Source organism: Poecilia reticulata, chromosome 6, assembly GCF_904066995.2.
Source record: "Poecilia reticulata chromosome 6, P_reticulata-male-v2, whole genome shotgun sequence".
Classification (NCBI taxonomy): domain Eukaryota; kingdom Metazoa; phylum Chordata; class Actinopteri; order Cyprinodontiformes; family Poeciliidae; genus Poecilia; species Poecilia reticulata.
This window is the reverse complement of record NC_088835.1, coordinates 11606856-11634235: the sequence shown is the minus strand read 5'-3', so window position 1 is coordinate 11634235 and position 27380 is coordinate 11606856. Positions and strand designations below refer to the sequence as shown.

General features: G+C 41.1%; 1 protein-coding gene across 7 annotated transcripts in view; it reads right to left on the bottom strand.

Moving 5' to 3' along the window:
- The window catches only part of LOC103465795 (CUGBP Elav-like family member 2), a 36757-nt gene extending 10624 nt beyond the window's left edge, over positions 1-26133 (bottom strand). The window contains exons 1-7 of one of the 7 annotated variants that reach the window (XR_001776688.2): positions 25310-26117; positions 10591-10787; positions 6772-6854; positions 4700-4748; positions 2944-3078; positions 1946-2025; positions 621-782 (exon numbers count right to left, since the gene is read on the bottom strand). Coding sequence is in view for 6 of the 7 variants with exons in the window: in XM_008410964.3 (XP_008409186.1) it covers positions 621-782; positions 1946-2025; positions 2944-3078; positions 4700-4748; positions 6772-6854; positions 10591-10787; positions 25310-25422 (819 nt within the window). In the remaining variant the exon portion in view is untranslated. Of the gene's footprint in view, positions 1-620; positions 783-1945; positions 2026-2943; positions 3079-4699; positions 4749-6771; positions 6855-10590; positions 10788-11733; positions 12133-21099; positions 21473-25309 lie in introns of those variants that run through there. The other 6 variants (XM_008410964.3, XM_008410963.3, XM_008410962.3 and 3 more) reach the window with 6 other exon arrangements.
- Positions 26134-27380: the final 1247 nt, after the last annotated feature.

The following is a 27380-nucleotide window of genomic DNA, read 5'->3' as shown; positions in this document are numbered from 1 at the left end:
GATGTGATTTTGAAGTTTTATCTATGTGTCCCTTCGGAGCATGTGTGTCAAAATCGAGGCCAGAGGGCCAAAACTGGTCCGCCATAGCTTTATATGTGGCCCACTACACTCTAAAATTTATGGTAACAGTTGTGCACTTAAATATTTTATCAAATAAAAGCAGATTCAATTTTTATAGTGCCAAATTATAATGTGGAAATATGTTCAGTATTTAATTTTGAGAAGTCAGCCATTTATTAATATGCTGTAGCAATTCTTTAATGGGTTTTAATTAACATGTTATGCCACAACCGACCCTTTTGGGACATTAATCATCCTAATATGGCTCAAAATGAAAGTGGATGCGACACTGCTGTTCTAGAGTCTAGAGGGAAACATAAATAGTGGGCCTTGGGTTTGACATGTGGCTTAAATATTACTCTATAACTCTAAATTACGAATCCATCAGGTTGCATTAGATTTTATTTGAACCCAAATGCCTGCCACACCTTTTAGGTTTTGTTAACTACATGGTTGCAACCATTTGCGATTGCAGCATGAAAAACTTAAAGGTGTGTAGCTACTACTGGAAGTTATAACTCTGCCGTAGAGGTGTAGACAGTTTGTTCGTCGATGCTTACCGCGAGATACTGCGGTGTCAGGGTTCCCAGCCCTGCCAGGTTTCCCCAGGTGGAGGCGTTGTTAAGCTGCTGAATTTGCTGCACGAGCTGCTGCTGCAGGCGCCGCTGCTCCTTGTCCCTCTGGGTGTCAGCAAACTTTACAACCAAAGGTGAAGAACAACCCTGAAGCAGTAAAAAAGGTAAGATATGTCAAACTGGTTCCAAAGAGCACACACACACACACACACACACACACAAAGACATTAACCTTTTATTTACCATTGCACAGTCACATGGTGGCAAAGGAATTAGCCTCGATATGCATTGCACACATGCATATCAAAGCTAACAGAGAGGACATCTGCCATGCATTGCTGAGCCAGGCTACATTCCAAAAAAGGGGGCATGGGACGATGATGCAGACAGTGAATAATTTTAGCACTCTGCAGAGCTAAACTCAGTCCAGATATCACACAACATATGGACACAACGTTTAAAACAAAAAAAGAAGAAGAAGAAAGAAAAAAAAACACTCAAACATGGATGTCAGCGGACATAACGGAAAAAATGCATTATATTACACAGAACCTCGCAAACATACAGTCACATATTGTTCAGACAGACGCATGGACAAGGCATGCGGTGCAAAAGTTGTTGCTTTTTTCCCCCAGAGTTGAGAGCCAGACAGGGACCAGGCTGGATAGGGAAAATGGCTTCTGCACCAGCAGCACCTCCCATGGCAGCTAAGAAAATCGGGGAGGAAATGATATCGGGAGGAAGGGAGAGAAGGGTAGGAAGTGGTGACCCCCAATGGGGCTTAAATTTAATCTAGTAGGAGGAGCGTTCTGTTTGGTTTAGCTCCTAATTAGACCGGGTCCAACACTTCACTGGGGAGCCTCTGACCTAGCTGTCAAATTACTGCTGCTCTACTTCCACAAAGACTCCACCGGCTAATACGACAACACAGCCCCAGTTTTTCCAAGATGTGGGAAAGGGTGGGCTAACTCTATTTTCACCTAAATTTGAAGGGAGTGGGTTATTTTCACCGTGACGGGAAAAAAAAAGACAAAAATAAAAACCACCATTAGATGTCTATCAGAACAGAGGTGTGTTTATTTCAGCTCTAAATAGAAGAGGACAGGCATTTTTATGAACTATAACTAATAATATTTTTACTTTTATTAAATTATTCTGTAAGAAGCAGCTGCTTTAGATGCACCTCATGCCCTACTGAATTCATTTCTGATAGAACAAGCTCTTCATATTTCCAACACAAGGGGGCAGCAAAAATGTACGAGGGGTAAAAAAGGGGGGAAATGAGAAATAGGTGCTAAGGGGTACAGTACCTCCATAGTTTGAGAGTGATGCATGGTTTTGATTGCATTCTGTGCCATTGCCCTGGTAGCAAATGTGACAAACGCACAGCCTGTAGGGGGGATAACAATAGGAAGGGGGGGGGAGGGAGGGACAAGAAGAAACAAAAACAAGACAAAAAAAGGTTTGGACAACTCGTTATGAACCCCAAAAAACAGACATTACAGTACAGAAAATGGCAACTCCCAAGCACACAGAACCACCCTCACTGGTTAGCACACGGAGAAAGAACACAACGAGGAGAACAGTAAACACTGGTCACATGAGCACAATGATCGACAGATTAAGTTGCCACCAAGAGGCTCGACTATGTGGTGTCAAGGGGAAGACGGTCGACGTGATTGTATCAAAACAAATGAACACATACACACAGTGATTGGCTGAAATAATTCAGGCCTGGAAACAAAAAGAAAATAAAAAAAACAACTAATAAAGCTCATTTATAACCATCTACACTGCATATATAGCTAGAAAAAGCTGGAAGTTGAAGCTAACTGCATTATATAGAGGCCTATTTATATTTATATAGCCTAGATTTCACTGCAATCCGAGTCCTTATGCAACAGAAAAGCTATGCAGAAGATACGAGGTAATTCCAGCCCTTGCAGTGTATGATTAAGGAGGTGGCAAAGGAGCAGCTGAGCTGAGGTGTCTGCCAGCTGAGCCAATGAACACCAGCCGCCAGCAGTTGCCAAGGAGACGGGCCATTGTGCCGGGCGGAGAGTGCAGCAGCCCTTCACCGTGACATGTGGAGGCTCGGAGTCACAGCGACGGGGAGGACAGGAAGGACTCTACTGACGGTATATATATATATTAAACAAAAAAGCTCTCGATTCGTTGATTGTGGGGGTTTAAATTAAATACGGAAGGAGCGCCATGCATTCTTAATGAGGATATCTTCTTGGCTGTTCAGAGGGGTGGCGACTGTAATGCTCAGAGCTGAGTGCCTGCACGCTAAAAGCGCACTTACCTCTGCTCTGACCGTCCGGTCCCCGGAGGATTCGGCATTCTTCGATCTGTCCGAAAGACGAGAACATCATTCTGACCTCGTTCTCGCCGTATTTCTTCGAAACCATTCCCACAAACAGTTTTCTGTCTTCCACTGCTGCGGATGGGATAAAGGAGAGGCGGTTATTCCCGGACAACCAAGGAGCAGTGAAGAGAAACGGTCAATGTCACGCCGCTCCGCCTGAAGCTCCACTCGCAGTCATTTCTAGCACGTTCAGCGTTTCACTCAAAGCGCCAACTTCACAGCTCTGTTTTCCCTCTATTTGAGTTTTAAGCCAATTATCTATACTTATCCTTTTTCAAAGCTCTTCCTCGCAACAAACAGAAAATGCACATTGTCCAAATATGGATGTTTTCAGCAAAGACTAAAGTTAACTAATTCAGTTACAGGAATCAATGAGCTTTGATAATAAGCGCCACCAGCACTCGGTAGTAATATGCCATTAATAACAGCATCATAAGGTGACAGTAAATTTTTTTTGGCAAAGCTTTTGACACAGGGACGTTTGGTTCAGTGCAAACGGATAATTTACACAAAGCCTTTAAGCCACTGCAGCTATTTTAAAAACAAACATGGCTTGTTCATCATAAAGCTGGTGATATCCACCCTTCTTAAACTGAATAAATTGCTTTATGACAGGATCACCTTTCTGATGTTTGCATTTATTTTGCTCAGACTGCTTTGAAATTATACACAGGTCATCACTTGGGTGCAGTGGCAGCCAGTAGCTAAAGCTACATCATATCTCCTGGACCGGTACCCAAGTACAGTCTGAATTTATCAACATTCTTTAGAAAGTCGAGCGGTAAATCTTCAACATAGCGCTGGACGATGAATTGATTTTATAAATTCATCGGATTTTCTGGTTTTGAAGATTTAATTGTTGAAAAATCAGGATTTTTTTTTTCGTCTTATCAAAGCACTTCTTTGGTTTCCAGAGAGGCGTCACCCGAGAACCACCATCTACTTTTTTTTTTTTTGTGGAAATTGAGGACTAGAGTTGCAGACCTTTGCTTTATTGCATGTGTGAAAAACAAACAGGCAGTTTAAACGCTTTGTTGGCAACGATTGACATGAGAATCACAACCACAATGCATAAACAGCCCAACCTCAGACTGAAGTCATTCTAATCTGATTTGCAGCTTTCTGTAAAACAGCTTTTAGTTTCAATTTTACAATTCAATTTTAGCTTTTAGTTTACAATTTTTTTTCATTCACAGCAACTAGTAAATAAAAAAAAAATGAATGAAAATGAATTAAAAAATAATATTAAAGGGACAAAATTCAAGGCATGACTGGATGTCCCTTTTCCCCTCCATTATGTGTCTGTGTTGACAACAGTAGTGGGCATAATTAGAAGAAACTAAATGTAGAATGAAGTGATTTTTCCTTTCATAAAATACATATCCATAAGGTGGCCACAGAGTTCATTTTGAAACTGAAAATGTCAAATTTCTCGCTTTTTTTTCCCCCCCCTTCTTTAAAATGTGGCATCTTTTCCTCTAATTCTGTAGGCACTAATGGGTTTCACTTTACAGTTTCCAGACAGGAACGAGGAGGGGGAAGCGATTCACACCCAGGACAGCTGGCACTGCACACTGACACGCTGCACCCGCTCCAACCACTGAACCATGAGTCCTTTCCTCTTTTTTTTTTGAAGTCAAAATATACCCCTTTGTCAAATCCTTTGGGTTTTGTTTCAAAAGCAGCCACCTACCACTTGTTTTCTCACTGTCAGCAGGTTTCATCTGGATAGGATGATGCATCTGTGGGAAACAAAAAGAAATGATTAAGACTCAGCCAGTCAACATAAACCATGTTGCCATCTATTCACATCAGTCTCTTAACTTCACACACCTTCAATCCAGCATCTGTCACTTTAAGACCATAATATACCAGTTTGAGATGCTGGGCAGGTGTCAAAGCTGCTGGTGGATATCAAATCTCCAGTATGCAATTTCAGTTCAGGCTGAATATATTGATTCTTCCTCCTTCTTCTTCAGAACAATTTGGAGACGTTGACAACCTGGCTAACTTTAGCATGCATTTAAGAACTTTTAGATCTTAAAATACTTCCTTCACACCATCTGATCCTGTCGAACAAGGAGTGGCAAATCCTGGATGTGAGCAACCTAATTTTAGCCAGAACGACATCTCTGCACACGCCGCTCTTTCTCAATCTTGTTATAAAAAGAAGCGGAGGCAGGGTACATTAACCCAGCAAGATTGTCTACAAACCACAAATCATGAAAGAAGCTTGAGACGCCCGAGCACGTCGTACTTGAGAAATAGCGGGTCTGTTTTTGACGAGGAACGCGACAGATGGCCCGCTCAGTGTGGGGACCAGCTAGCGCCGACGACCAAGCAGAGAGCAGCAGCGGAGGGGAGAGATAATAGAGAAGCTGATACGAGCCTTTCCACCGCAACACAAAGCTAACTCAGTCACACCTGCAGAAATGCCAGTAACAGTAGGACCAGGGATTGGCATTTGAAGCGCACCATTTGAAATGTCGAGCTGATGGATGGTCTTCCAGCGAAGAGAGCCACTGCTATACACTCGGCCTCGACACTCATTCATCACCCCGGTTCAATACGCAGCTATGAGCTCGCTGAAAAGTGGCTCCCCTCACTTTTCGGTGAGCTACGGTTTTAATTGACACCTGGACTTGTCTGGTATGGATTTAATTGACTGGAAGGCGTCATTTAGAGCGACCAGCAGCCGTGACAGATTTGTAGCTTTAACAAGCCCTTACTCCAGTTGAGCGCGCTGCAATCTCGCCGGACAAATCGGATGAAATATGGCACCACTCAGCCTAGCTGCTTTATACTTTTAAGGCTTCAACTTGGAGTTAAAAATGTACACAGACATCAATGATTCATAAAGTCAAGCCTTTAATAACTTCAGCGTATCTGCAGGGTTCCGCAAGTCAAATTTAAGACTTTTATAAAGACATTTTCAATGGCACCGTGAATGAAATTTAAGAGAAAAAAAACAAAAAACATTTTGCACAGAATGCACCTAGCTTCATATGGGTTGGCAGCAGAAGTGAGCCAGCAGCGAAAACAAAAATACATTTGCACTTAAAAAGGACTCGACACACAGGAGGCGACATCACTCCCTCTCCATTAATGTCTTGTGAAATTTTGAGCCCTTACACATAGACGTGCACACGCAAGTTTGTGACGCGACATAATCCGAGTGGCCATGACTTTTGCTTGTCCCCATCATTCCCCCTGCATCAAGCCCATCACCCACCGACTGACACAAAGAAATAGCTAGTTAGCAAGCAAGGGTATAATAGCTGCTGGTTAGCATTAGCTAACTTCAAAACACAGAACGCAATGAAGATATCGGCGCACAACAAAAAAAATTTTACCCGACAAAAGATTTTATATAAATACACGTATAAGGTTGAATAATCCTGCCACAACAAAAATTAAAACCTAACGTGTTTAAGGTCAACTTACATTATTTTATTGAATTTAAGACTTTGTAAAAGATGCCCAGACACCATGAACTTGCTTGATTCTGGCTGAGCCAAAGGCTCTTTGAATCCCACCTGAATGCGTCTGTGTTTAACTCATCGGTTCAAGTGTATTGAAGTTCAGGACAGTCCTCGTTTCAATGTTACTGATAGAGGGGCTTGATATTTTTCCAGGGCCAGACAGGCCTTCAGTGAACCGAGAGCTCATTACTGGCCAGTGTGCAGCTCCCAGCCTGCACCAGGGATATGGGGGGTGGGGTGGGGGCTGGAGCAGCTAAAAGCATCCCATGCTGTGCTTACTCACCCCACTTAAGGTCTTTATGTTGTGCAGTGCATTCTGGGCCTCCAGTGCAGCTTTTCTTGTATAAAAAGTTACAAAACAGCATCCTGCAGAGTGGAAAAAAACAAGAGGGGCAAACAATGGGAGTGGAGAAGGAGATAGAAACAACATTAAAACGCAAGGGGGAAAAAAACAATATATTAAATGAAACAAAGCATGCTGCAAAATATAACGCACGCAGAAAAGGATGGTGACAGAAATCAGCAAACATTCAGATCAGCCCCGACCTGGGGTGGGATAGCTGGGACTCAAAAATCTTCTCATAACAGTGAAGGTACCACGCCCAAACATAAGCAGGCTACAGTAAGATCACCAGAGTGGTGGAACAACTCAGAGTTAGCCATGTACAATCAGTGAGATGTAAAAATAAAAATAAAAGAAAACAGATTTAAAAAGCTGTTTGAAAAGAAACTAAGGTTTACATGACATGTCAGTGATTCATTTAGGCTGTGAGAGTAAAACGTTTAGCAGACAACAGGAAGGTAACGTTACAGTTTTATATTTTTGAGTATTGGATATGGGAGTGGAAGTACATAGCCTTTTGGAAATCTCAGATTTCACAAACTTTTCAATTAGATTTTGTCAAGTTTGATCAGGTCTAAAGAAGACAGACATAAATTAAATGAATTATTCCTCTTAACTTCTCCACTAAGCCAATAAATATGGCTGCAAAAGTAGGCAGAAGTTTTATAACAATACATTTTCACCCGTTTTTCCCAATAAAACATTTAATGACTTATTTTAAAATTTTGTGACTATTAAAGGAAACGTTTTGCAATTCCCCCTCATTTATTCATTCAAAATAACTTGGTCCATGTCTTAGCAGGTATTGCAGCCATCTTGGAAATGAGTCATCTGTAGTACCTGGATTCTCCACCAGAGGGTAAACAAAAACAGGATTGGATACAGCCAGTTGTTGGGGAAATAATCAACTTCATTATTGAGATCGAGGGCTCACAAATCAAAATGAATGCCTTCAGTGTTGTGGGTTGAAATATAATCAAGAACGGGAATAACAGGAAATGCCATCGGTGGTACGGCTCCCATGCTTATAATGTGATGCGATGTTGTAGGCAACAACAGTGACACCGTGCAAAACAAGTTGGATAGGACTGACATGTCCAGAGAGATGACCAGTGGTGAAAAGCTGTCAGGAGACACCGATTCACAATTGGTGGGTCCAAACAGCGCCGGCGAGCCGGAGCAGAACAACCAACGCGTTTGTCCCGAGCATTTCAGCGTTATGCAAGAATCAAATCCAAGAAGAAGTGTGCACAAGGCATGAAAAGAGCACAAAGAACCCAAAAAGAGAACAAGTAAGAAGATAGATGATGGGGGAGGGGCATAAAAAAAGAAGAGCGGGGTGAGAAATAAGAAAAGAAAAAAAAGCCTCTCATCCTTCCATCCCAGTAGACCGCCAGTGGCGTTCCAGCCCGTCAGTTTCACTGGGTTGGGGAAGTGGAGCACTGCAGCGTCTCTGACCTACATAGTGTGTATTATTCTGTTACTGGAGCTCCCAGGCTGTGGGGAGGGCTGTTGAACTCTAATATGCATCAAGCTGCACTCTTTCACAACCAGCTGAGAGCTCTCTTTCTCTTCTGCTTAGCCTGGACTCCAATTTGTCAGAGCCAAATAAACCTCCCAGAAAGGCATGAGAGTCAGATGATTTTTCATGACCTGTGCACAATGTGACCTAAAAGCCATTGGCAACATGAAGGCCCTCGATAGATCAGTAAACAAACAGAATCTACGCTGGCTGCTAAAGTAGTTCATCTGCAGGATCCGTTCGGATTTAGTCACACTGCAACAAACTAAGGTGTTTTACTGGGATTTTAAGTGATAGACCAATGATAAGTAATGAATTTGAAGGTTTTTTTGTAGAGACAAATTGACACAGATTCCTCAAATGGATGTAGAATGGGGCATTGATGAGGCTAATCTAATATGATATGATTTGATCTAAACCAAGGGTTTCCAGCTCCATTAGATGGTCTCTGGTTTGAATAAAATTCACTAAAATTTGTAGTTTAAACGTGACAAGAAAATGTCCGAGGGGCAGTACTTTAGTGAAGGCACAATCAATTTCCTAATAAGAAAAAAATATGACAAGGTAGAAAAATGAGTGGTTGAGTTTAAAGCTTTTCGTACATAATGGCAGATGACACTAAGCCATTATTATTTGGTTCAAATTGTTATGGCTTTACACAAGAGTACAAGGAGTGTTTGTGTTCAGTTTTATCACTGGAGGAAATTTATCTCACAGTTTTGGTGAGCCAAAGGCAGCTATAATCAGGCCAGATTATCTATCAGAATAAATTTACATGTCATTATCATGTCAATAGACCATCACAGCTGACAGAGGAAGGGAGGGGCCGATTTTAAAAGGAGGTCTTTGAACTCTCCCGACAAACAGCACTGAGGAGTCTATGTTTTCACGTTCAAGGAGAAAAACGAGCTCCGTGGGGTTTCACTGGTTTTCGGGGAGAGGCACCGCCAGTAAATTTGGAAAGGTGTAAAAAATTTGGATCATGCAAATGAACCGCAGTGACATGGAAGATATGCAATATGTATAAAAAAATAAAATAAAAAAAACCTTAGTCATCTAAGAAGGAGGAAATTGCAGGACATTGTAGTTCATAATCAGAAATGTTAATCTCGAATCTCAAGCGTCCCTCCCTTTAAACTAAAATGATACATTTTTGCCTTCATCCATAGCAACTGGCCGACCAATCGAATTCAGGTGACCACGAGCATTTCTATTTATTGTAATATAAAATAAAGTCATTGCTGACTGCTGGTAAAAAAATTAAAATCAAAGATAAAAAATCATTACGGTCCATAAAGGGATGTTAAACTTGTACAGAACAACTGATGCAATGACAACTACTGTCTATGTGACCAGGTTTCGGCTGAAGGCCATTTGTTGCATTTTTTCCACCAAGGTTGTGTGTAAAGTGCACCAACCACTACGAATCGTTCCATTGAGTCACTGTAGTGAAATCACAAAAAAAACCTAGAATGAAAGCATGACCAAAAAAAATTTATGTTTTCTTATAGGTATGATAAATATGGACACTGTTTATTAGTACTTAAACAAAATACAAATAAAATGAAGATTTAAAATTGAGAAAAAAGAAAGTTCCTTTGAAGGAATTTGCATTGGTTATTCAGGTTTGCGTACTTGTAGAAAATTATGTGTGTAAGCAAATTAGGTTTGGAGGTTTGAGAAGTTTGGAAACATCCGACCGCAGCAGAAACGATCGTGTTCCTCTGGAGCTACACCTGCAACATTTGGTGTCATTTTATAGCTCAAAGTCCACCGACAATAATTAGTTAAGCTGGATAATCAAAAGTTACAAGGGGGGGAAAAAAATGATTCTAGACTTTAGCTTTTAGACAGCAGGTCATGGCTTAGAAAGACGCGGAACGAAAACCTCAAATGAAGCTGAACAAATGATTCCAGGCAGACACCACTGGTTGTAATCTTTTGATCAAAGGTCAACCGTTTGCAGGAAGACATTAGACACTGACAAAGGACGGTATTAGAAGACCACACATTTAAATACTGCAACCTCCTTTGGTGCTTAAAACCTGAAGAACATCCCTAGATGCTCTAGGTATTGGTCTCCGTCAGTTGGATGAATATAGAAAAAAAAAAGCCCTAATGTTACAAGTTAATTTATCAAGATTTTACTGTACCGTCTTACTGTGACTGGCTAACTATACAACTATGTTTTTCTTCTTGCATAAAAAAACCCAAAACACACACGCTTGTGGTCATACCTTTACTCTGAGGAGGATTCTGAGTCCGGTCACGCAGAATGTTGATCTGGTACACGGGTCCAAAGGGCTCAAAAAGTTCTTTTAGTTCTGTTTCCGTCCAGGACCGGGGAATCTGTCCCACAAACATTTTGATTGCGTCGGGGTCGGGCTGGTCCATGTGCTCCAGTGACCCATTCATCTTGCTCCCGTTGCCGTTGCTAGGAATGACAAAAACAGAAGTGTCGATATCAGACTGGGCTTCATGCAAAACTCGCAAAGTTTCAGTTGCTATTTTTAGTTGCCACAAAACTGTTTTGCTGTCCAGCTTTGGATGGCAACTACTACGTAGAAACTGAAACGCGACGCATTTCCAGTGACTTCATGGAAGGGTTGCCACAGACAACAGCTTCATCTCGGGTTTGCGTAAGAGCATCCATTTCCTCCCAGCATAAAGTTTCCTGCCTCTCAGGAAGCCCAAGGACTATTATCTGCTTCAAAGTGTTACTTTAGTCCATCTTTTTCAATGGTAATGGTCCCAGTGATGATGCACAATACGACCACTTTCAACAAACTGGTACACTGCACCAAAAAAATCTGAAACAAATATGAAACATTTACAGGTTTAGAAGCAGTTCAGAATAAAAAACTAGGAAAAAAGTTCCTTTACTTAATCACATTTGTATTTAAATGGAAACAATATCTTTGCATTTGTTTGTTTCGCTGCTGCAAGAAGCAGTTAACTTACACAATAACCTTGACATTTTATTATGATGGAAAATATTTCATCCTTATTCATGAAAGTGTCAAGACCATGAAATGCCACCATTTTCGCACAACACATGCATCAATCTTTTACAGACTCGTTTAAAAGAGAGGAACAGTTATGGGCACTGTTGTAATTTCTTCATTTTCTACTGGATTTCCACCATCAGAAAACCTGTAGCACCATTGTGTTAAACGCATTTGCCAAAATAATCTGAATGTGAACGACTATCCAAAAAGAAACAAATATCAAGTAATATCGGTATTAGGTAAAAACTCCTCTGAGGAAAACGAGATACAAGAGTTCATTCAAAAACAATGGTAACCAGGACATGAAACTCCCAACATCAATTACTACAGGGTTTAAAAAAATGTTTAACCAGAACACAGGTACACACAGACCTCTGGACGCGAGCCATCCATCTTTTATAAATCGAGCCCAGCCGCTCTGCTGAAACGCCAAACTCCTTGAGGGACCTCAACGACATGCTAACAAATCGCGGTTTGGTTCCTGTCCGTTTGCAAATCCCAATCCCTGCCTCCGAAGACTTCTTTTTCTCCAGGAGCCTGTCGATATTTTCAAATCATGACAGAGCAAAGCTGTGATGAAACAAAAGCCACTCTCCTCCAAAAAAAAAAGAAGAAAAGGGTGAGCGCCCCCCCCTCCTTCCAGCAGCTAGTAACGGCTACAAGAAAACAGCACTGCAGAGGTCTGAACCTCAACAAATCGCTGGTTAGCAAGCAGAGATTTTGCAGTGCATCTTCTCTTCAGGCGCTCTGGCGATGGTACAGAGTAACCTACAGCTTCTTCGCCACAGCAGGCGAACAATATGTGATTGTTACCCCATGCTGGAGAACACTATTCGCCGTTCCTCTGCAGCACAATGGGCCGAGTCAGAGGGATGCTTTGCAACACGTCGAGGGTTTCGTCTGTGCAGGCCGCAGCCCTGGTGTGTAACACTATTCAGCGTTGCAAAAAGGTCTTTCACACCATTTTACTGAGGGGCTTTTGATCAAACCCTACGTGTACAGAGAGCAAACATCTCACACTGCATCTGTATTAAAGCATTAATACTGCCTCTGCTACAGAGTGGCTTTAATGCCCAGTAATGTCCTAAAACTTCACTTGATGTCTATAAAATATGTTTAAAGCCACACGATTTAATCTCATTATGCTACTGATAGCAGTTACCACATTGAGACTGATTTGAACTGTAAATATTCAACTACTGCTTTACCACAGCGAGATATGATCATAATCACCAGACTAATCATTAAAATGACAGCCTTTGTATTGCAAAACAGGTTTTTCTGACATGTTGAAACCATTTTGAACTAAGTGATTTATATCTGCTGTAAATCCTCCCAACACAGCAAAAAAAAAAAAAAAAAAAAAAAAAAAAAAAAAAGATTAAAGCAAAAAAAAAACTAATAGCTATAGAAGAAAATCCATGAGCTGGAGTGCTTTGCTAGGAAATGGAATGACAATGGTACACACATATATATATAGATTCTCTTCAAAGTTGTTTTTGAGAAACACATCAATGGTGTGTTAAGAGCAAGTTGTCCAAGAGAGTACAGTAATTCAAAGCCTTTAAACTTAAAGGGAACAAAATGTGTAAAATGAAACCAGAGATTTCACACAGAAATGTTGTTATGCATTTATGTGTGAAGAATCTACTTTCTGTTCTGTAGCGTTTAGCAACAGGTCGGTTCGCAGTTTTGTGATACAACACCGTCTTAAAGGTAACGTTTCCAAACCACCGAAATTCAGCGTTGCGTCAGTCCTGAGCTTCAAACTCATGACTCACTCGGATCGGTGCTGCCTCTCGCCTACAGGTCAGCACTGCAAGCCATTTTCTGCAGCTGGACGTAGAAAAATGAACCAGACATGAAATCCAGAAGAAATAGTTTCAAACCAGTGATGTGGTAACCGCTTATTTACACCAGAACCGAGTCAGCCTGTCTGTAAAAAAACCAACTGTAGGTTTTAGATGAACATCTACAAACTGCAAGTATGACTATATTGCAAATTTATCGTCAACTGTGTGCGCGCAAGAACTGATTGGACAGGGAAAAAAAGTTAATTACATCAATAAAGAGCAGTCATACGTTGTACGGCCAGAATGTATGCTTGTTGTTTTAAGTAATAGAAAATGTTTCAAAAGTGTGTTAATAGATTTTGGTAAAGTCATTAAGAAATTGCCTTGCCACGCAACTAAGTTATTCACTCACCAATAAATCAGCTCCAGGCAAAGAATGTCGTTCAATAATTTTTATACTACTCACCATCTGATTGCTTATTTGCAGTTCAGGCTGCAGCAGCCTGAACTGCAATCATTATTAATCATTAAAAGTGTAGCTGATTATTATTACAAAAATGATTTCTTAATAAAAGTTTATCCTTCATTCAACCCAATACTCAGGAAGGTAAAAAAAAATCTAAAATATTCTGGGGTCATAGCGAGACGGTTTACTTAAATATAGATGGCTCAACTTCAACTGTCACAGAGCGATGGAGACGTTGTGCGGCTCGTCCTTCAACAATCTTGTCAAGCGACAGTTCGACAAGCTCAGAGACGGCCAACGGCAGCTGAACCGTCACCCAAAGCCAGAGTCCGGACCACCGGATGTCTACTGTTGCAGGTGATTTATCTGGACCGTGTGTGTGTATTGGGGAATGTGAGCTTTGATGCCATGGACACCTCTGCTGCGTCCATCACACAAAGAGCCATTTTGCCTGATTCGGCACATTATTTTAAAAGCTCAGCACATGTGTTTGGACATTACTCATAGCTAAACCATCAGGGGTAAAGAACAATGTCACAATACCAGGGGTGTTTCCACAGATAATGATGGAAAGCAATCTCACAGCTTCCTGTTCTAGTTTAGAAAAGTTGCAATATTTCTGGACAGCAACAGGGAAAATTTCCCATTTCTAAACATAAGTATTGATTTTTGACCATTTTTTATGACTGTAAACCCCCGAAAAGAAAATGTTCGTCTAGTAGTAGGGTCTCATCTTTGTGTCACACAAACCACAAAATAATAATTGTTTAATTCAAATTTGTCAGTAGGTTAAAACCTTATTTGCTACTTCTTGGCATCTAAACCTTCAATCGCCCGTTTCTACTAGTTTGTTGTCCAACACGAATAAAATTTATGTTTGTGATTTTTTATATCTGTGCAGGACTTAAACAGGAAAAGGCTACAGAAGTACTGAAAAGGTTGTTTGACTTTTTATTCATTACCGAGTTTCCAACACATCTCTGGAAATAACGACATCTTCTAGATAAGGAAAGAGGGAATAAAGTTTGGAAACTTTATTTTAATACACCAAGATATATTTGTGTCACTGACTTACCAAGAAAGTACAACTCAAATCTCAGACTACAAGACTGTTAACCTAGTATTACTATGGATCTATAACTGTGACAGTATTTGATAGTGCTGCTTTAATTATTATTGATCAAACATTTGCTGTTGTTGTTTAGAAAAACTGAAGCTGAGGGAGCCTATTTGCCTGTGGTTGTTTTAGTAGTCAAGCATGACAGGAAACATTTTTAAAAATCCAATAGCTCAACATCTTAAAAACTGTTTTCTCAGAGAATATTGTCCATATCAGTTAATTCAATAGCACAAAAAACAGGTTTTACTTGAAAGCCGTCCAAATTTTCTGTGTCACACGAGAAGATTGTTAAAGGATCTTTGACAACATTTTGTTTTATAGTCATGGAGTGATTAAAAATAATCACTCCCACAGACTTGAAGATGCAACTTCTCAATAGGAAAACAGGGGCAGGATTTACAAAGCACTTGAAAATCCCTTGATGCAGAGTTGCTCTGACATATGTTTTGCAAAACAAACCAACAAGAATGGATGTCGCTGCAGGCGCTAAAGCAAAAGGAGGGATAATGTCATTTGATTTCCATACCAAGTGCTTGAGCTAATCAGCACTTTGTGGTTCCGATGAGAAATTAAGACGTTTTCCCTTCCAGCATCAACTCCAATTCAGCTCGAAACGGCCCAATTCCATTGTTGCATTTCCCCTGATGAAGACAGACGTGTTCAATCAGCCCCTGAACAGACTGCATGTTAACAGACGGCCAGCATCTGATGACAAGGCCAGGCCCATTAGCTACATAATCGCACTAAGTGTCCCTGGCGGTTATCGATGACGTTGGCCAATAAAAAGCTTTTGTTAGCCAATAGTCAAGCAGACGAACGACAAGAAATTTATTTAAGTCTTCAGATGGAACTGAACTTCAGCAATGCAGCTCTAAGGAGACAAACGCAACCGCATTTGATTTGAAGATGGTTTTAGTCCATGACAAACCTACTTTATTCTCCAGTTTCTCCTGAAAGTAAAGCTACCTTTTAACAGATATTTGTAAGTTGTAAAACTTTAACAATTTAAAATATGTTAACCCAATGACAGGATTTCCATTTCCAAATTCTGACATTTTTCTGGACTAATTTCTGGGAGAGTAGCAAGGGGCTGCTTCACTTTGACATCTGGGTAAATTTAGGTCAATTCAAATAGAAAAATCTTAGAAAATCTAGATTAGAAATTGAACACATTTTTCAAAATAATCTGGTTTTGAGCAGATATGCCTCAATGTCACAAGATACTGAAAAGAAATGGCCGCATCAATGGTTTGTTTAGATCTGGGGTGTCCAATGTGCTGCCATTTGCGGCCCCCAGAACTATTCTCCAAGGCCATCCATCACACCTCAGGAATGGCCTAAATTTGGTTTGCCAGCTCAGGCAGGTGATGCAACTGCACACCTTTATGTCTCAAATGTTAGGGTGCAATTTTTTTCCTTTGCATTACTTTTTTTTTAAAAATACAAGTTTAATAATCTTAAATGTAATATAAGGTGCAACTGTATTTATACTGTGTGTCGTTTTGCCTTAATAGTAATAAAACCAGAAACATCAAGTGACTGACAAAAAAAAAAAAAAAAAAAAAAAAAAGTACATTTGGCTGAGGCCAATTATTAAACTTGATCAAACAAAGCAAGACTGAGTCATTCTGTCTAGAAAAACTTGATCAATACAAAAAAAATGCAGGGTATTGACTGTTAGGCGTTTTACATATTGCTTTTCTGCAGAAATTAGACTGTTTTGCTTGGTTCATGTACAGCCTTAAGTTTATTTCTTGCAATTTTAACCCTAGTATAAAACTCAAGTTTACATTTTTTCATATCAATCTGGGCGCAGAAAATCACAAGAATCAAATACCATCATTTTCCAATCTGTGGAAAAACCAATGCAAAGAATGCAGTGATGATTATTCAATTCAAATTCAACAAAAGCAAAGATTTTGCCCCACAAATGAATGGGAGAGCCGTTTTTCCCTTCTTGTCACATGCTCCATATCCAGTCAGTCGGGCCTCCACTTGACTTGTTCACTCAAGACGCTCTTTAAAACCTCGACAGCTGGCCCAACTTGATGCGAGCAACAGATACTCACCTCTCAATCGCAGCCACACCACCCTTTTCATAACTTTTAATAAGTTGCAGCTATTTGTTTTACACAAACTTCAAATACACGCTTCCTTAAAAAACCTCTGATCTAGATGTTTATGCAACGGTGAAAATAGAGCATTTTCCTCGATATTTTTTGCTTGCGGAAGAATTTGGTCAACCTTTGATCAAAATGCCCCCCTGCTGAACACGGCAGACGTGATTATGAGCGTTTCAAAGCTGTTCGTGTGGCTCCGGTCTTGTAATTACAACTTCAAAACAGAAGCAGAAGAAGCAGAAAAACAGGTGACGAGCCAGATCTGAGCACTACTTATTTTCCGACTCTCCGTGTCCGCTTTGATAACAGCTGTCCATAAGAGTCCCAAAACGGAGAAGAAAAAGGATCAGCTAGCCCGAGCGGCTCCCTGTTGCCGAGCCAAAGATCTCCCGCTTCAAACTGATCAACAGCTCACCAACCACAAGAAAAAGGATTACAGTGTCACTTAGCTCACTGGCATAGCATTATGACTCTGCTAGCTGCCAAGGGATCACATCTAAGCCCTGATATCCACCCATACTGTCAACAACCAGGCAGATAAATCAATCAAATGCAACTTCATCAACTTGTAATCGCCACCACAAGTCCCGTAAATAAGACACTCTGGAACGAAAGCGTGAACCAAACATTATGTAGTGGAATAACATTTGTATTAAAAGGAACTCGTACTTTGACTAGCTGCAAACACTAAACACCTGACTTAAAAACAATGTCAGATGATTTAACCTGTAAAACACAATGATGGCCGTTATACGCTTACTTACAAGATGTTTTTGTAGGAAAAAAAGCTACATTCTCAAAGGGATAGTATAGATTTTCCCACGAGTCATCTGGGAGAGTCCTGCTATTGCAGGAGAAAGATGTAACCTGTGGTTTTGTAGAGAAGTAAAGAATCCCTCAAAGCGAAGCAGCTGACTGTGAGCCTGACCAGATCGTTTCCAAGGTGCTACAAGACCTGAAAAAGCCCAGGAAGGCATTATATTTGAAGCCGTTTCATAGAAGACACCTTGAAACAAAATCCAGAAAGTTTACTCCATTCTCGGCAGACTAAGAACAGACTGACGGGTCACAGTTGATTGGGAGGGATTGACACAGGCTAAAGTTTAGTACAGCAATATGAACAATATTCAGCTGAAGAAGAACACGAAGAATGAGAACAAGAAGAAGAAGAATGCATGAAGTTATTTGTAGTAGTTTGGAAAACTGATAAACTAACATAGCAATAAATTCCAGGGATATGAACATTTTCATGATTAAATGTTCAAACCTGCAAAAAAAAAAAGAAAGAAAAAGAAATCGATTATACTACACCATGTTGTCTACCAATATATTTTAACTGAACTTATGCAATTATTTATTTTTGCTATAATTGCTTCCTTTTGCCCATCAATGTCTTAATACAAAAATTATTATTATTATTATTATTATAACACAGAGGAACCGATACAGGATCATTCTAGACTGAAACAGTGTTGCTAAAACACTGGCTCTGGTGCATACAAAACATTTTTACATTGTACGAATCCTGTCCATGAAAATTTATTCACCAGTAGCTCTGTACGGTTTGTCTCCTTCTGGTCCTTTTTCATAATATCTTCGCTGGCGATCAACCACAGCAGAAGAGTTAGTTCCTGCAGGTTCCTACGGGTTCCTGCTCTGATGGTCAGCTTCAGTCTGGCTCCCTCGTGACCCATGTTATCAGCCCACCAACGCCTTTGCAAAAGTCTGTAACCACAGTTTTCCTCTGTGTCCCTCTGCCACTTGTTGCTGTGCTCCTCCAGTCAGCAGTATGAAAAATTTACAAAAGGCTACTAAAATTGTCTTTGGAATATTTCCAGTTGCATTTTTTTCTGCATATATTTTTCATAATTAAAAATATTTTTAAAGCTGTTGTAGATACCATTACCCTTTACACCACGGTATTATTATACATCATTATACAGCATTAATCTCATCCCAATCCATGCCTATTTAAATTTCAACACAGCGCTCCAAATAGAAGCAAATGTTTTAAGGTTATGCAAGTTCAGCCAAAAGTTGCCGCCATCAGTGGTTCTTAATTAAAAACAGTCTCTCCAGTTTTACACCTTCTCTTGGCTGGGAAAAAAAAGCATCTTATGACGTTATAATGAAACCGAGAATGAACAATAAATCCCACTTGGCATTGGTTAGCATGATATTCTCATAATGTTCTGTAAAAACAGTTTATAGTAAAACAGAAAGGAAACAATTATTTCCACTCCTGCACACTTATTACAGTCATAATCCTGTGGATAATTATTAATCTCCAATTTAATTCCTATACATAGATTTAAGCATAAGCACAAAATGTACAAGGTTTGCAAATATTGTGCTTATTGCACAGATTATCCTTTTTTTCTTCTTCCTGCAACACAGATGCCATTTATAGCTATTCTAAAACAGCTTCTTCAACACCAGTGAAGGTTACTGCTCCAATTTCCACGTTTATGGTTGATTCTTAAAACTAGAAATATTTATAAACGGCCCTATTGCACACGAGAAAAATGCCGTCGTCTTCCCTCACCCAGCTGACTAAAAGAACTACATAAACTCGGGTCACTTGGCTCAGTTCTCTGTTAGTGTTTTTAACCCTGGTCCTCACGGTACACTGTCCTACATGTTTTAGCTGTTCCTTTGCTTCATCACACCTGATTCAGTACTAGCATTTAGGCCTGTCACGATAACAAATTGTGCTGGTTGTTCCAGACGTTATTAGGATAAACAATAATGTTGTTTTGAGACCATTTTCCAGGAATTTAATGGTAATGGCAAAATACTAATGCAAGAGCACATTCTAGAATATCAATAACCTTTAAATTCTCATGAACATTTAACACTAGAGCTGGAAGTCATTTTAAATATCCAAAATAAATAAAACAACAAATAAAATGAATTTTGAAGTCTTTGTAAACAAAAATGTCCTAAATAAGAGCTAGTTGAAGACTTTTCTCACCCAGTTTTTGACAGAAAGAGAAAAAAGATCAGTCATACCAATGGAAATTATTGAGACCGTTTTAATTTGTCATGTGATCGACTGATTTATTGATTATTGTGACAGGCCTACTAGCATTTCCCCCTCATGACATCGAGTGCTGCAGAAGTCTGTTAATTTAAATCAGGAGTTTGGACCCAGCCAACCAAAGCCTAAAATTATTGAGCTATGCAAAATAATTGAATTTTTTTATTTATTTTTTTTTACTAAAACTAGATCCTTTTTTTAACGTATCCGGAGAGGCATATTTAGAGATTCAAACGTAGGGTGAATAAGACAACATCCAAGTTTGACGTGTCACTGACCTGCTCATTTTTTTTTTTTTTTTTTTTTTGCACTACGTTGCTCAACTTCCATCTTGTTTCCCAAATAAAATTAGGTAACGCTATGCGAGCGGGTCAGCAGTGCTGGTTAGCACCCCCAGCCCTCTGTCTTGTTTACATACCCTGTCACAAGACCTCCATTAATGGCTCAATAATGTAGCAAACCACGTGTTTTCTGCCGTCGAGCACTCACATTTCAACATGGACGTTGACAACGGCGTCTGTTATCAACACTCAAGGGGCGTCAAACAAGCCTCCGCTTGTGTAACTACTGGGGAAATAAATGCCAACGGAGCCTGTCAATATTCAGCAAATACGAGTTGAAGTGGTAGAGGGACCTTAGCTTTAAAGTGAAATTAAACACCTTCCGTTTTGCTTAAGCGCTCTGAACCCGTTTGCTTGTACAACGTAAGGCTCCAAACATGAAGGTGGTGCTGCGTTTGTTCAGTTACAGAAGCACAAATAGATAAGAACACAGTGTTTGGACAAGCTGCCCAGGGTTGTTTTTCTGAACTGATACTGAAACGTGTGATCTCCGGAAGCACATGTCAGTCGACTATGCTGCGCCCCGCATAGCTAACTGCGTTTATTCTTCGACAAAACACATTTTTAACTCCCAAACAGCGCCCGTCCTCTCTCTTCGAGACGAGTTAATTGTCCCAACTAAAACACAGCTGCTCCCCTGTTTGCAGTCTTCAAACTTTAAACAACCAAGTTGAACTCCAGGTGAGCGGATCCCGTCACCACTGTTAGCAACGTTAGCATATCAGGAAGCTAGCGCTAGCCTCAACTGTGTTGTTTTTTTCCCTCCCCCTCAAAAAAAAAAAAAAACACTCACGGGGCTTTCCGAGCCTGAAGAAGCGAAATGGCAACACGACAGAAATTGATTCCCGAGCTACTTACATTGTGTCGCTCGAAGTCATTAACCGACTTTCGGTGAGGGGCAGGAAATCTAGGTTGTACGTCGAAGTCATGCTCAGAAACAGCGTCGAACAATGAGAGAAGCGACGCCCGCACAGAGCGAGAGGCTGAACTCCTGCGAGACGAGAAGACGAAGCGGAGCAGGTGCAGGGAGGGGGCGTCTTCTTCTTCAAAGCTGCATGGGAGCGAGCGAGAGAGAGAGAGGAGGGGGGCAACCAGCGTCCGCCTTGGTTCTCCCTAGTCTTCCGAATGAAATAAACTCAGGCAAGGCAAGCTGCTTTCTGTCTCTGCTCACCGAACTGCAGCAAAGCAGAGGCGTGGCCAGAGCCAGAAAAGTCTGAAACCACGCCGCCAGCAGCATCTCTGACCCCCATAGAAAATTAATCTGTGCCCCACTTGGTGCTCCGTGGAGACTTTATTATCTATTACTGGCAGCAGAATGGTTGCTGTGCTTCTATATTGAAATATTCTCTCTTCTCTGCAGTTCCATTTAGAAATGGCATGCTTGATTCATATTCGTGCGGATATTACAGTCACTGATAAGAGGCAAAGCTGTTTTTGAGAAGGGGGTTTTAGAAAGATAACAGCAGTTTGAAAAGAAATAACAGACGTGGAGGAAAATTATTTTTGATAATTTTTTTTGTTTGTTTCTTTCCTCGAATAGCGTTTTGTAGTTTGAATACCCCTTGAACATTTCCACCTCTTGTCTTGTCAACCCTCGTGTAGGTTTTGATGTATTTGATGGACATTGAGTCCGGCACAAACGTGAAGGAAGGAAAGCAAATGAAACAAACAAAAAACCTAAAAAGTGTGGCATTCATTTGTACTCAACACCACTTGCACAATCACCCCAAGATAAAATCCAGTGCGAAGTCACCTTTGTCCTATTTAAGTACAGGACAGTACAGGAAGTGTTCTGAAAAGGCCTGGCAGTTTGTTAGAAACATAAATCATTACGGTCAGAATAAACATTATCATGAAGACCAAGGAACACAGCAGGCAGGTCAGGAGTGAAGTTGTGTAGAAGTTTAAAACAGGGTTTGTTGTAAAACCATAACCCAGGCTTTAAATATCTCACAGAGAGAGCACTGCTCAATACAGCATCCAAAAACTGAAGGAGACCTAAATGGGTAAGCATTACTTAGTGAATCAACCAAAGAAGCCATGGCAACTGCAAAGATTTACAGCTCGGGTGGGAAAATCTGTCGACAGGACAACTACTAGTGGTGCACACCACCAATCTTGCCTTTACGTGGCAGAGTTGCAAGAAGAAAGCCAAACATCATCCACAGAGCATAGCAAACATGTGAAAGAGGACGGGTCTCTGGTTACACAAGACCAAAACTAAGGTGTTTAGGTATTCATAGAAAACGCTATGTGTGGAAGAAACACCATGCATCCTAGTGAACGCACCATCTGCATCTCAAATCATCTCGGCAACAACACGTGGGTCGGGTTTCCTTCAGCAGGGCGACGGAAGCTGGTTAGAGTCGATGGCGAGATAGAATTAAGGAAGCAAGACAGAAAATCTGTCAGAATTAAATCGTCTAAACCAAAGCATATTTGTGAGTTGGAATGGCCCAGTCAAAGTCCAGACCTTATTCCAGTTGAGAATTCTTGCAAGACTTGCAAACTCCCACTCACAGGAACTTTCTACGCAATCCGACCAAGCTTGACCTGTTTTGCAAAGAAGACATTTTGATCTCTAGATTATCGTTGCGGATGAAGTATTGAGTCGTTTCATTCCAGTGGAAGCTTGTGCTTGTGTGACAGGATGTAAAAAGACTTCATTGATGCTTTTGCTGGGCACCTTGGAATAAAACCTACAGTCATAGCTTTCAAATATTCTTACTGAAAAAAAAAAAGATGGTAAAAAAGACTTGGAAATGTACGAAACCGCCGCCTCCGATTGGTCAGAGAGTGAAAGATGCTGACGTAATGGAATGAGTGACTGCAGGTCTACAGCTTGAAAATGGAGGTGTTCAGTCAAAGATGTACGAGAGTGTGTGAACAACCTGAGTGCCGTTACTGCCTGGGTAAGACTGGACCAGGAATCTCGTGCTGACCTGAAATGTCCTATCCGAATATTTCTCTTTGTTGGAACAAGATTTAGGAAACTAGAAAGGCAAAACGTGGAAGGCACTGAGCTCCACTGAATTTGAATAGGTTTTTTTTTTTTTTTAATAAACGGCTTAAAAGAAGAGTACTGCAGATTTTTATCAGAGCACTAAAAGTGTTTACATTTTGTATCAGTTGCTCTTCCATTGATCTTTTCTGCTGTTGTTGTTGTTGTTTTGTTGTTTTTTTACTATTCATTTTAAAAGGTCAGTAGGTTAGTCACCCTGATGTTCCAGCTCGTTCCATAGTTTACATTGCAGAAAAGCCAAAAGTGAAATAGCTGAAATGCGGTTTTTCTTGTTCCCCCCAGTGTCACAGGTCATATCCCCCTTTGTGCCGGTGCTGAGCTGTTGTTTCTCTGGGGGAGGGGGAGCCTATCCTCCTTTGTTGAGCCGGATTTGCAGGGCGAGGCCCTCCGCACACGAGGGGGCGAGTGGAAAAGAGAGTGGGGCCGACGGGGAGAGGGGGGTCGATGCGGGGTCGTTGTCAAGTGCAGCTCGCAGCTCGGCAGAGAGACAGGAGGGTTTTTAGCCTAATTATCGAACCGTTCATTATTGGCCCCAGCAGCTGCTCAGTCCTGAAATATTATTCATAGCGAGCGTTAAGAAACAGCCCATTTATGAAAGCTGACTTAATCCTCGTATCCATAGCAATTTCAAGGCGACCTGGCACCGGCGTTCAGCACGCTCTATTAAATAAATAGTGTTTATGAAGAGGGGTGGTGTGCGTGACGTGATAATGCGAGCTATTCTGCGGTACGTTCAGAGAAGCCCACGATCCTGCGTGAGCTACCATTAAGCTTGAGGAGGAAGGGGGGGAGGGGGGCCTGCTATAAAAAGGTTGTGCAAAACCTCTCTGGAGAATCAGGTTTCATCAAGATGGAGGCTAAATACCATAATAAGAGTCCACACGTTACCTTAGATCTAATGAGTTCTTGGAGGTGAAGGATGCATTCAGCATTTATATTTAAATTATTTCTGGCATGCACTTGCTTTTTCTATAAGATGTCTGTGTTGAGTTGATACCACAGGCCGCCGGTGTTGAGATGCCAGCACCTTCTAATACTTGATTCTTAATCTCAGATTACTACTACTGTAATCCCATTTTAATCTTCTCCATGCCGCCATGCTTTTGTTGTTTACATCAAACACATCCTGCTCATGCAGTACAACTTAAATAAATAAATAAATAAATAAATAAATAAATAAATAAATAAATAAATAAATCACATCCCATCTATCATCATCATCATCATCATCATCATCATCATCATCATCAACATCATCAACATCATCAACATCATCAACATCCCCTGTGCATTTAAATTCGCTCCACTTCATCACAAACTGCAGGGTGTAAAAATAGGTCAGCTTCAAATGAGATCAGCTCCTAAGAGCACACTTTTATTTCTCAACTCTGGATTTTTAAATTTTTTTTGCAATAAAATTATTTGAGGAGCAGCTGAAGGGTTCTCAAAATGGAGAGGGTGAACTACGGTCTTATCAAGCCGTGTGAAGGAAATCTGCCCCGGTCCAGATAAGACTGATTGCGCACGGTTCTGCCTCGTCACTTCACTTCTGCAAATTTTCTCAGAAAGGTTTCTTCTTATTTACATGACAATTGATATTTTTAGCTGTTTTTGACAGACTCTGAACATCGAGGTGTCTTTTGTTGATGTCTTATCTCTGAGTTTGTGTCCATCATCCTCTCCTCTTTTATCCACATTTCTTCAAACTGTTGAAGAACTTTAAACCAAACGCTCTAAGGTTGGGATCCAAGTTAAAACAAAACAGACTTGTCTCCATCTCCCTCTTTCTCCCGTGCGATAATTAGTTGATTTACAAAGCTAAACCCAGTCAGAGAGATGACACACACGCACACACACACACACACACACTTATGGAAACACCACAGAGAGACCATCCTGCCTACAGGCGCAGCATGGGAGAACGCTCAACTGGAAACAATACATCCTGTGACAAAATCCAGTCCAGACAAAGAGGCAGTCCAAATACAGGCTGCTCCACAAAAGCTTATCCAAAACTGAATGAGGGGGCCAGCCCCAGAAACGTACCTCATAGACAGGTCCTCATTCCTGACAGAGATCCCGGCCGCAGAGGGGGGGCAGCGCATGCTGTTGGCATACAGACTCTGCACCAGAGCCAGCTCAGAGGAGTGCTCCAACATCGGTGCTCTGGAAAAGAAAATCCAACTGATGCAACGGACACTTTTTTTTGTTGTTGTTGTTGTTTTGTTTTTTTTTTTGTTGTTTGACTCTTTCCGCTCTATCCTCTATCTGTGTGATTCCTCTTTCCTTTATTTGTCTCCCACCCACTCTTTCTCCTTGCTTCAGTGCAGCAGAGCAGCTCCCACCCCCTTCGCTGACTGTGGTGGCTGAAATAATCCTCTCTGACAGCTCATCGTGTGCTAATGCATTGTGCCGCCCGCGGCAGCCCGGCTCGCAGGCTGTGGAGCCGTGTCCATGGCAGCACTCGTGTACTAATAGAAAGTCATATTTGGGAAAACTTCAGAACATTGACAACGGGTGATGAATTCCCACTGTCAGCTGAGAGAAAGAGAGAAAGAGGGAGAGAGAGAGAGAAACAGGGAAGATGGGGGATATGAGGAAACGTCACCCGAGATGCCAGAAGATCTCATCCTGGGCCCGTTCCTGGGTCTGTGACACATTCCTGTGGATGCTGGCATGAATTTGAAACGGTGCTTCCAATGGTGGCCCAAAGCAGATCAACTGTATCCTGCAAACTTTTTTTGCTACAGCCGATTCCATCGTTCTGCTTGTAAACACGGATCTTTGCATGTAATGACTGAACGTGTAACTCACTTTGTCTGCATAGTGCCAATTCACAACAATATTCAACAGCAGACTTCGAGTCCAACGCTTCTCATTAGTCAGCTGACAGTAAGCAGCCTTTATATGCTGTGTCATGTTGCAACCAAAAAATATCAAAGTATTTTTCATTGGGATTTTATGTAAAAGATGGAGACAAGGTGGCACACAGTGATGCGATGAACCGACCAGAAATCTGAGAAGTGTGGGATTGCATTCAGTTCTTTGGTGTCAGAACTGCCTGGAAGTATTTGATAGCATAGTTTTGCACAAGATCACGACGCTGGATTTTTAAAAAGCCACAGAGTGACCAGCATGTTCAGCACGGCTTCCATGTCCTCCGTTGTCGATCTTGTGTCGCACGCGGATCACACTAAGCTATTTTTCGGATTCTGGAACCGACTGCCAGCTCTTAGAGGTAGCAGGTCATAATGGACCAGCTGTATTTTGGTATTAATAAATGGAATTCATAAATTCAACTTACTGACTCTTATTTAGCCTCACACATAAAGAACTCAGCATGGAGAACAGATGAATCTCCTCAGGGCCTAATCTGGGTGTGGCTGTCATATCAAGGAGGCCCCTAAAGAAACAAGACAAGATTTGTATGTAAAAACATATCGAAAACAAGCATGTCTTCACCTCGTCTTTGGTGTTATTTTTCAGAGTTGTCACGTTTCCATGAACATGCACAGTCAAAGTTGCAAGTTTTTAAAAACTGCGGGTTCGATTCTTGTAACGGAGTTAAATTTTGCATGTAGACCATAAAGTCCCACTGCGGTCTCGTCTGACTAGAGCGCGGCAGCAAACTTTAAGCAGGCTCTGTTGCGTCTTTCTTTCATAAATGCTCTGCATGTCGCGGCAAATGCAGAACCAATAATTGTTCTTTCAAAATTCACTCACATGCCTTCTTCTTCTGCTCGGATTGGCCAGCGACATACAGGGAGGCAGCTGGTTACAATGGATTTGATTTAGAAGCGTCGGAGTCAAGAAAGAACATTTTGTACCAAAACTGAGACATCCTCTGAAAAAACCGGTGGACTTGCTCTCTCTTCAGCTTGGAGGTCAAGAGTTCAAGTATCTTGATGTCTTGTTCGAGGAATGATTGCAGGGCGGAGCGGGAAACAGAAGAGGACCTATTCGACTCCAATTAGGTAGAAGGTGAAAACAACTACTTATGAGATTTAGATCACGACTGAAAGAACAGGATCACTGGTGCAGCTAGGTGAAATATACTTTACTCCACAGTGTGGCATATTTCACAGATGGGGGGATGAGCTTCATTATCTGGATGGAT